A 10,999-nucleotide genomic window follows, 5' to 3' on the forward strand; every position below is an offset into this window, starting at 1 on the left:
GAAGACCTTTGGGAACCAGTTAAGAACTGGTGTTTTAATTAATTGTACTCAGTGATCGGAATGAGTCAGTAATCGGTGGCTTGATGGCTTGGTATTGTTTGGTTAAGGTTTGCCCATTACTTTAGCTTCGGTATCTATTTTTGCTTATTCCGTCCATGTATAAATGAAGCAAATGTCTGACTTTTTGAACCACCAAGCAAGCTTGTTTTTTTTTTGTGTGTGTGTAATTATTAATTATAAATGGGTCATTTTGGTTAAAAACCTAGTATAAACACTCAGTATATATCAAACTGTCTGGAACAGACAATGCAATAGTGGTAAAAGCATGTTTGTTCACACTTATGTGTTGCAACATTATTGTTGAATCCACCCAAGTCAGATTCAGCACTGCACCATCATTTACTTTCAGCCTGCACAAGACTGTCTTGTTTGAAGATGAATCTGTTACAAAGTAAAACAAACAAACAGACAAACAGTGTTTCACTGGCTTGATCTGGAGCTCTTTGCTAATTTAACCCTGTGTTTACACTGAACTCAATGCAATGCAACTGTAGACAACAAAACCCATTATAATCAGGGATTCTGTCTACACTGGATTCAGGGTGGATTGACACAACAAACCTCAAACAGTAAACTGATGTCACGCTCTGTTTCTGACATAGAAGTATTATGACTTCTCACCTGAAAGAGAAATGGATTTGCGGTATAATGTAACAGCGCTCACATACAATTTTAGGATCACAAGGAAGGCAATTGTCACACTGATAAATGAAGGATCCAAAAGCAGAGATGAAAAATAAACAGTCTTTAATGGAATAATCTTAACAAAGGCAGTCTGTAGTAGAAGCACACAGAACGGGATCTTGAAATAATGAGCTGACTCCTCTCTGAGGATTAGCAAAGCAAGGCTTCCATGAAGCAGGCAGTAGCAGCACAGGAGTTGCACTCAGGTGAGCACCGCAGGTTACTCACTCTTCGGTACAGCAGGAAACAGAGACAACAGGAAAACTCGACTGTTCCAGACAAACAAGACAGAATAAACGTGAGTACAATTCTTAATTCAAACTAGCAGCAATACGAACGTGTGACATACAACAATAATCCGACAGAGAAACTACTAAAACCAACACCAGATAAAGGGTGAACACTTCAGAGCAAAGTAGGAACAGGTGTCAAAGCAAATCAGCGCGAGCGCTAATAGTAATGACTACCAGGTGAATAATGAGGTGTGTGTGTGTGGGTGTGTGTGTGTGTGTGTGTGTGTGTGTGTGTGTGTGTGTGTGTGCGCGAGTATGCGTGAGAGAGAAGAGACAACCTGACTCATGACAGTACCCCTCCCTCAACGAGCGTCACTAGACGCTCGAAGAAGGGGCCTGGCGGGACCGATAAAAGTCATCAATCAGCGAGCGGTCCAGGACGTCCCGGGCTAGAATCCACCGCCTCTCCTCCGGACCGTACCCCTCCCAATCCGCCAGAAACTGGTGGCTATGCCCCCGAGGGCGAACATCGAGGAGCTTGCGGACTCTGTAAATAGAGTCCCCCTCATCAATAGGAGGAGGGGGAAGGACGGGACGAGCGGGAGCACGAATAACGGGCTTAATACAGGACACATGAAAGACCTGGTGTACACGACGCAACTGACCGGTCAATCTAAGCTTAACCGCGACTGGACTGGTGACCTTAACGATAGAAAAAGGTCCGACGAAACGAGGCATGAGCTTGCGAGACGTCTCCTGAATAGGGAGATTGCGGGTGGACAACCACACCCTCTGACCGCAAATATATCTGGGAGATCTAATTCTGCGGCGATTAGCGGCCCTACGAGTACGCTCCCTGGTCTGACAAAGCAGCTCTCACCCTCCTCCAGGTACGCTTGCACCTTTGAATGAACGGACGGAACTGAAACCAGCGGCTCTTGTGCTGAAAAAACAGGCGGCTGGTAACCGAGACAACTCTCAAACGGGGATAACCCAGTGGCAGACGAAGAAGAGAATTATGGGCATATTCAGCCCAGGGCAATTGCTCGCACCAAGACGTGGAATTCTGAGCGGTGAGACTACGCAACATGCGACCAAGAATCTGATTGGTCCTCTCGGCTTGCCCATTGGTCTGTGGGTGGAACCCTGATGACAGACTGGGGGAAGCCCCAATCTGACGACAGAATTCCCTCCAGAACTGAGAGGTGAATTGGGAACCTCTGTCAGACACAATGTCCAAGGGAAGACCATGGATCTTAAAAACGTGATTCACCATAACCTGCGCAGTCTCCTTAGCCGACGGTAATTTAGGAAGCGGAATAAAGCGCGCAGCTTTAGAAAAACGATCCACGACGGTGAGGATGACCGTATTACCAGCCGACGGGGGAAGCCCCGTGACGAAATCCAACGCAATATGAGACCAGGGATGCGAGGGAATGAGAAGTGGTCTGAGGAGACCCGCCGGAGGACTGTTATTAGACTTGGTCTGGGCGCAAATGGGACAAGCCGCAACAAACCGACGAATATCGCGCTCACGAGTGGGCCACCAAAACCTCCGACGAATAGCAGCAAGCGTACCTCTAACCCCGGGGTGGGCGACTGATTTAGAAGAGTGACCCCAGCGAAGCACCGTCGAACGCGCAACTTCAGGGACATACAACGTTCCCTCCGGAGCGCGGGGTGGCCTCGAGATGCGCGAAAGTGCACGCTTTACCGCCTGTTCCACTCCCCAGACAGCTGTCCCGACCACACAGTGCCGAGGCAAAATCACCTCATCGGTCGAGGAGCCCTCTGAGGAGTCGAACTGCCGAGAAAGAGCGTCAGGTTTGACATTCTTGGAGCCGGGTCTAAATGAAATAGAAAAATCAAAACGATCAAAAAATAAAGCCCAGCGGGCCTGACGGGAGTTCAAACGTTTTGCAGAGCGAATGTACTCCAGATTGCGATGATCCGTCCAGACGATGAATGGAACACTCGCTCCCTCTAGCCAGTGTCGCCATTCACCGAGCGCCAGACGGATCGCCAAGAGCTCCCGGTTACCAACGTCGTAGTTGCGCTCCGCGGGCGACAGACGGTGGGAGTAAAAAGCGCACGGATGAACCTTGTCATCCTGGGAAGAGCGTTGCGACAAGACAGCTCCTATCCCAATGTCGGAGGCGTCGACCTCAACAATAAATTGACGTTCAGGATCAGGAGTGATCAGGATGGGTGCGGAGGTAAAAAGCCTCTTAAGATGATCAAACGCATCCTGAGCAGCCTCTGACCAAGCAAATCGAATCTTGGACGAGGTGAGAGCGGTAAGCGGAGCGGCAACCCGACTAAAATTACGAATAAAGCGCCGGTAAAAATTTGCAAATCCCATAAACCTCTGGAGCGCAAGTCGAGACTCAGGAACCGACCAATCGAGAACTGCCCGGACCTTATCAGGGTCCATACTAATCCCCTCTGCAGACACGACCGAACCGAGAAACGTAACCGACTGCGCATGAAAGACGCACTTCTCAGCCTTAACATAAAGGCGATTCTCTAAAAGACGCTGCAAGACACGACGAACGTGTTGAACATGTACCTGGAGAGATGGAGAGACAATTAAAATGTCATCCAGGTACACAAACACGAAAACATTTATCATGTCTCTCAAGACATCGTTCACTAACGCTTGAAACACAGAGGGGGCGTTGACCAACCCGAACGGAAGGACCCGATATTCAAAGTGACCGACAGGGGTGTTGAACGCGGTCTTCCACTCGTCCCCCTCTTTGATGCGCACTAAATGGTAGGCATTGCGCAGATCTAACTTAGTAAAGATCTTTGCGCCCTGTATGATCTCGAAAGCCGACAACATAAGGGGCAAGGGGTAACGATTCTTGACCGTTATGTCGTTCAGCCCTCGATAATCGATACAAGGACGCAAAGACCCATCCTTCTTCTTGACAAAGAAGAACCCTGCGCCGGCGGGAGACGAAGAGGGAACAATGATTCCCGCATCGAGAGACTCCGTAAGATATTTCTCCAGAGCCTCTCGTTCGGGCGGCGCAAGGGAGTACAGTCTACCGCGCGGGGGCGTGGTGCCGGGAAGGAGATCGATTGCGCAATCGTACGGACGGTGAGGCGGTAGAGAAACCGCCCGCAGATCATGGTACTCCTCCGGGACCCCAGACAAATCATCAGGTTCCTCCTGAAAAACAGAAAGAGAAGACACGGGAGTAACAGCAGAAACCAAACAATTAGAATGACAAGATAATTTCCATGAATGAATAGACCCCTTAACCCAATCTATCTGTGGATTATGAAGAATAAGCCAGGGATGTCCTAAAACAATGGGGGTGAAGGGAGATTGAAAAACATAAAAAGAAACAGTCTTCTGATGATTACCGGATACCGTCAAACTAACCGGACTGGTGACCTGACGAACAGAGGTGAGCTCTCTACCATCCAGGGCAAAGACAGATGTTACATCAGTGAGATCGATCAGAGGAATCTTGAGTTCACGAGCCCACCTCTCATCTATAAAATTACCCTCTGCCCCGGAGTCAATAAGCGCGAGTCCAGTAACAGAGTGACCAGCCCAACGAAGAATAGCAGAAACTGTGGTTCGAGACCTTGACGATGAGGAGATGACAGAAGCGCTCACCAGTACTCCTCCGTCTACTGGCGAGCCTTGGCTTTTAAACCGCAGGCGGAAGCAAAGTGGCTGCCCATACCACAGTAAAGGCACAAACGGTTCACTATACGGCGCTGACGCTCCTCCGGAGAAATGCGCACGCTCCCCAGCTGCATGGGCTCCGCGTCAGGCTGGTTTCGGACGGGAGTTGCAGCAGAAAAGGTCTCACCAGAAGTGGGGAAAGAGCGAACTCGTCGTCTTTGCTCAAAACACTTATCCAAATGGATGGCCTGGTCGATAAGCTGATCGAGGTCCGTAGGCGCCTCTCGCGCGTAAATCTCCTCCTTCAGGTCTAAATTCAGTCCCTCTAGGAAGCGAGCGATTAAAGCAGGTTCATTCCATTCACTAGTGGAGGCAAGGGTGCGAAACTCAATCGCAAAGTCAGCTACCGATCTTCTGCCCTGGCGAAGAACAGCAAGCAAACGAGAAGCCTCACTGCCGAAGACGGACCTGTCGAAGACCTTCAACATCTCCTCCTTAAAAAGACGGTACTTCTTGCAACATGCAGACTCAGCCTCCCAGACCGACGTTCCCCACTCGCGTGCTCGTCCCGTGAGGAGTGAGAGAACATAAGCAATGCGAGCCCGGTCCTCCGCGTACGTCTGGGGCTGAAGTGAGAAGACAACCTCACATTGAATGAGAAACGCTCTACATTCCGTTGGCTCACCCGCATAACAGGACGGATTGTTGACCCGTGGTTCCGATGCCAGTTGACGACTCTGAGACGCGGCTGATTCCTCGCGAAGATGATGTAAACGAGCAGACAGATCGGAAACCTGGTCTGAAAGGCTCTTCATCGCCTCATGAGCGGCGACCAGCTGTTCCTCATGTCTGCCAAGCAAGCTCCCCTGTATCTCGACCGCTGTTCGGACCTCCTCTGCTGGATCCATGCTCTGGTCGGATTATTCTGTCACACTGATAAATGAAGGATCCAAAAGCAGAGATGAAAAATAAACAGTCTTTAATGGAATAATCTTAACAAAGGCAGTCTGTAGTAGAAGCACACAGAACGGGATCTTGAAATAATGAGCTGACTCCTCTCTGAGGATTAGCAAAGCAAGGCTTCCATGAAGCAGGCAGTAGCAGCACAGGAGTTGCACTCAGGTGAGCAATAGTAATGACTACCAGGTGAATAATGAGGTGTGTGTGTGTGGGTGTGTGTGTGTGTGTGTGTGTGTGTGTGTGTGTGTGTGTGTGTGCGTGTGTGTGTGTGTGCGCAAGTATGCGTGAGAGAGAAGAGACAACCTGACTCATGACAGCAATACAAAGATATTTTTTTTACAACTTACTCTACACAGTGTCTTGTAACCATGTAATGTCATCTATATGGTTCTGTTGATGGAGTAACCCTGTGTTTGCGTCTCTCTAGTGTCGTAGAAGCAGGTGTTGATCTTCTCCTGTGGAGGCAGTGGTTAGCCAGACTATTACATCATAAAGTGGCAAATTCCAAAACGAGTCATTTTCTGAGCTTGCTTTCAATAAAAGCTGTTTTTAAACTAACAAGAAATGTCAAAAGATCAAGGGCAATTTGATTTCTCAGTTCATGACTCCTTTACTAACAACAGTAGTAAATCCTGCTTACAGCTGATCATGTTCTCCAGTATGCACATCTGAGGAGTAGCCTACTGTAGTTCACACGCTCAATTTCATATTTCTTGTTAATTCTGTTTATATTATAAAAAATCCTACCACTATTCTCAGATTTGTAATGTGGAATCTGATGTTTGGACCCTATGTGGAGTACCAACATTTATATAGATATTTTTTTTTATTCCAGCATTAATTATGGTAATGTTATTTTCAAGTTGAAAAACACTCTACAAACACTTTTTACATCCAAGTCTTGGACTCTTGCATCATTAGATACTGGCTTGGAGAGTTTAATTTTACATCTATAACCCTGTTTACAGAAAAACAACAGCTTTTGTATTACTCAGTGTCAACTTTCTGTTCATTCCTATTAATGAACAGATATGTTGATAATTATAATTGAGTTCAGAATGCAATCAGTTTGCAACACTTCTCCTGCCAGTTCAGAAGTGGCCATGGCAGACGTTTGCAGCAGATGAGCTGAGATCCAGTGTCTGGCAGCGATTTACTGCTATATAACCATGAGCCTGATGGGAAAGACATCTGCAAGACATTTGCAAGATTTGAGACCTACTTTATGTAGCCAAAGCTGTCTCATAACTCTGTATTGCCCGTTTTCAGTGCTACTTTTCAACGCCATCCTCCCCTTCCACGCGACTTTGAGTGAGGTTACAGACTTGAATAGGCTGAGATTGAACGAGGCGGCCCATCACTTTTCTGTCCATGTAGCCATCACTTTCACTCAAAGTGGTTTCTTCTTTGTAAGTCTACTGAGTGTGAGGCCTTTAAACTGCAGGCTTTGCCTCCAAAGCTCAGATTGCAGGTTTCCTCCACATAGTCTTTTTTAACAAAATACGTAAATGGCTGCCAAAATGGTGTTTTATTCCTGCTGATGGATGGTGAAAAATGACAGAACATTTTCAGTTTAATTAAGATAAATTTACAAGCTTAAGTTTAAACAGTCCTGGTTATAATATAATAAACTATTCTGTAAAGATTCTAAATTTTATATTATGTCTGACTAAATTTAATCTATCTATCTATCTATCTATCTATCTATCTATCTGTCTGTCTGTCTGTCTGTCTGTCTGTCTGTCTGTGTCTGTCTGTCTGTCTGTCTGTCTGTCTATCTATCTATCTATCTATCTATCTATCTATCTATCTATCTATCTATCTATCTATCTATCTATCTATCTATCTATCTATCTATCTACCTACCTAGTGTACCTACCTACCTACCTACCTACCTACCTACAATATCTGTCTGTCTGTCTATCTATTGTTCTACCATTCAAACTTTAATTTGTTTTATCATTCTAACTGGGTCAACAAGTTATGCAAATCGATCTGTCATATGGTTCTCTGACCAAGTGCCCTTAATATTAGTGCATTTGATTAAATTATTCTCTACTGAGTTTTACTGTGTCAATAATGTCTGCTTCGGAATAGGCCATGATATTTTTTTATTTTATATACATATTTTTTTTTCTGGGATATCTAATTGAATTAATTAAGTGCCTGACAATTACTGCTGTAGTTGAATGCTCAGAACATAAGCACTTGATTGAGAAGACCTTTGGGAACCAGTTAAGAACTGGTGTTTTAATGAATTGTACTCAGTAATCGGTGGCTTGATGGCTTGGTATTGTTTGGTTAAGGTTTGCCCATTACTTTAGCTTCGGTATCTATTTTTGCTTATTCCGTCCATGTATAAATGAAGCAAATGTCTGACTTTTTGAACCACCAAGCAAGCTTCAGTTTAATTCAAACTTTAATTTGTTTTATCATTCTATCTATCGTTCTGTTATTTTATAATTTTATCAAAATGATTTTCAGTAGTCTTTAGGGCACAGACTCATTGTGATGCTGTCAGTGACCATGCGTCTTCTCTGCTGAATATTATGGTTGGAGAAGGATCTCTTGGTCGAGTGGTAAGCTCAGTCTACCTGTGTTTCTCTCTGATCCCATTGTTTGAAGTGCTGCACAATGTCTCATCAAATTAACCTCAGAAGAAAACTCTCAACCCTTTGATGCTGTGGAGTACACTTATGGTACAGTCAGAACCCTATACTGAATAATAAACAGAAGTCATAACACCGATTTCTGCAAGTTTGCTCTGTCTTGCCCTGCGACTGCAGCTTTCTCTCATTTTGTGGCCGTTTTGTGCAGTTCGTGCAGCGCTCTCGTTGCAGTTTCGGCGATTCCACGGGGAAAATAAATTAGACGGAAATACTACAGGCTTACGTGCCCTCTAGAATCTTGCGTTCTGCAAGTAAACGTCGCTTGATTGTGCCATCAGAAAGAAGCACAAAGTCACCTTTACAGATGTGGCGAGTGGGACGGGGCCGAGGGACTTGGGAACAAGGAGGGAGGCCGGCAATGATTGGGAAATCAGTGACACCTGCGACCCACCGCCGATCTCGAGTCCCACGTAGGAGATGGAAGGATATAAAACTGGAGCGACGACAGTGAAGGACGAGAGAGGACCCTGCCTGGGCTTTTAGTTTGTTTTGCTTTTTATTCGAGCGCACCAGTCGTCCGTGAGGGGCTGGTGCGCTGTTTTGTGTTTATTTTGATTATTAAAGTTTTATTGTGATTGTCTGCCGGTTCCCGCCTCCTTCTTCCGGATGACTAGGAAGTTTTAATTCATTACAACAGACTTTTAAATTAAATGTTCCCTCCTGGTGGGATGACCTTCCCAACTCAAGTCCTTAGCCATCTTCAAGAATCGGCTTAAAACCCATCTCTTCCATTTTATTTGACCCTCTAACTCTAGCACTCATTCTATTTCTATTCTTAAAGAAAAAAAAATCTAACACTAGCTTGCTCTGTTCTTTTTCTATTTTATCTGTTTTCTTTTTATTTATTATATTTAAAAACCCTTGCTACGTGTACTGTGTTAAGCTAACTGAGACTTATTATAGCACTTATATATCATTGCTCTGTTGATTTTGATTGCTTCCATTGTCCTCATTTGTAAGTCGCTTTGGATAAAAGTGTCTGCTAAATGACAAAATGTAAAGACCTGTCAAATCCAAGTGGAAAGGTTCACTATCTGTATTAATTTTTGACACAAATGTACACTGAAACTGTGAACCTTTAAAGTAGGGTCTATATATATATATATATATATATATCTTTTTTTTTTTTTTTTTTTTTTTTTTGTAATAACTGAATTAATCATTTTGCATGTGATGGCACACGCATTGTGAAGATGTTGCTGGGTGTCTAAGGGGGTTGTTAGGGCTTTGCTATGTACTGTACTGTTGCTTGGTTGGTTGGTCAATAGGTGGTTTCTAAGGTGTTTGAGCTGATTTCTTACTAGCTCAAGGGGAAATAGCCCACCCAGTCAATAAGTATGACTTAAGTCCCCCATTCAGTCTAAGTCTTTGGGATTTTTGCTACCTGTTGATTGTTTTTGGGGTGAAAATCTTTGATTTTTATTATTAGAAACATAATAGAACACTGCTCCTCATCACTCAACAATATATGAGCCATCACTCATATCCATAGCGCAAATGTTTAGGACACATTTTGCACAGGCATTTAGTATTGAGGCTCAAGTTTGAGCACAGCTGATAACAAATTCAAAATGTATGGTGGGGTCATATGCCTGAGTGAGTCAGTAACTGAGTGCATACTTTGAGAATCTCAATCACTTCATGTGCACCCTCTTGATTTGATGGATATTGTGTCCTTATGAAATTCTCATAATCATTTACATCTATCAGCATTATATGGTGAGCTGCACTGCCACTAAGCATGTCTGTAAAAAATCAATTTCTTAATCCAGATCGGCTGACTCATCAGAGTCTCAAATAAACCTCTCCTAGCTTCCAAGACTACACAAAGAAAAATGGATATTCATCAACAGAAATCCACCATTGCTGATAATCAACCTTAGATTTCAGTGAGAATTTCATGTGGATTTCAGTGAGAATTTCATTGTGATTCAGAATGGTTATAACCCAAACACAAGTAGTGAAAACATGATTTCTTGTGCTATTGTTTGGGTAGACTAGGCTGTGCAAGGCCCAGGGAATTATGTTGAACACGGTCAGGTGCTTGGAATACAGATAGCTTTACCAAAACTTTAAAGCCTGAGACAGTAGGGTTTTCCACAGAATAAGACACTTAATTTAAAATGCATCATGGGATGCAGCACCATTGTTATCCTGCCCACTTCGTCTGCCTTCTTCCATAAGCTGTTGCTCTCGCAAAATGGAAATTGCTCTCAATGCACTTGAGGTTAGATATCTGCAAAGGGAATTTTGACTTGTTTTTACAGAGCTTATACAATACAATTTTACAATGCTTATAGTTATATTACAAATAAGTGTTTTTGAAAAGCTAATTTTTATTTACTATAGCGTAGATAATAGCAATAGGTAACCACTAAAGCAATACATTTAGCATTAACTGCTAGCACATTTAGTCCAGCATAACATATAGCAGTTTCCAGTTCACCATCAATCTCAGGTGATTTTCGTTCACTGATTTTGGACGTTGACCTGGATATGTCTGTACATGAGCGGCTGCATATTACTGTGAAGCTATATTGTGTAACACTTTTTGCATCCTTTAATCAGATTTCTCTGCTCACATCTTCAGGCATTGCTGGCAATCCGGTGCAGTTCAATGAGAATGGAGATGCCCCAGGCCGTTACGATATCTACCAGTACCAGATAAAGAACAAAACAGCAGAATACAAGACCATCGGCCACTGGACTGATCAACTTTACCTAAATGTAAGTATATTTGGGATCCC

The 10,999-nt window shown here is 44.1% G+C and overlaps 1 protein-coding gene across 1 annotated transcript in view; it reads left to right on the forward strand.

Moving 5' to 3' along the window:
- LOC132151620 (metabotropic glutamate receptor 4-like) overlaps positions 1-10,999 on the forward strand; it is a 172,210-nt gene that overhangs the window by 131,198 nt on the left and 30,013 nt on the right. The window contains exon 8 of the mRNA XM_059559861.1: positions 10,843-10,979. Coding sequence (XP_059415844.1) covers positions 10,843-10,979 — 137 coding nt within the window. The remainder of the gene's footprint in view (positions 1-10,842; positions 10,980-10,999) is intronic.

Source organism: Carassius carassius, chromosome 10 (genome assembly GCF_963082965.1).
Source record: "Carassius carassius chromosome 10, fCarCar2.1, whole genome shotgun sequence".
NCBI lineage: Eukaryota > Metazoa > Chordata > Actinopteri > Cypriniformes > Cyprinidae > Carassius > Carassius carassius.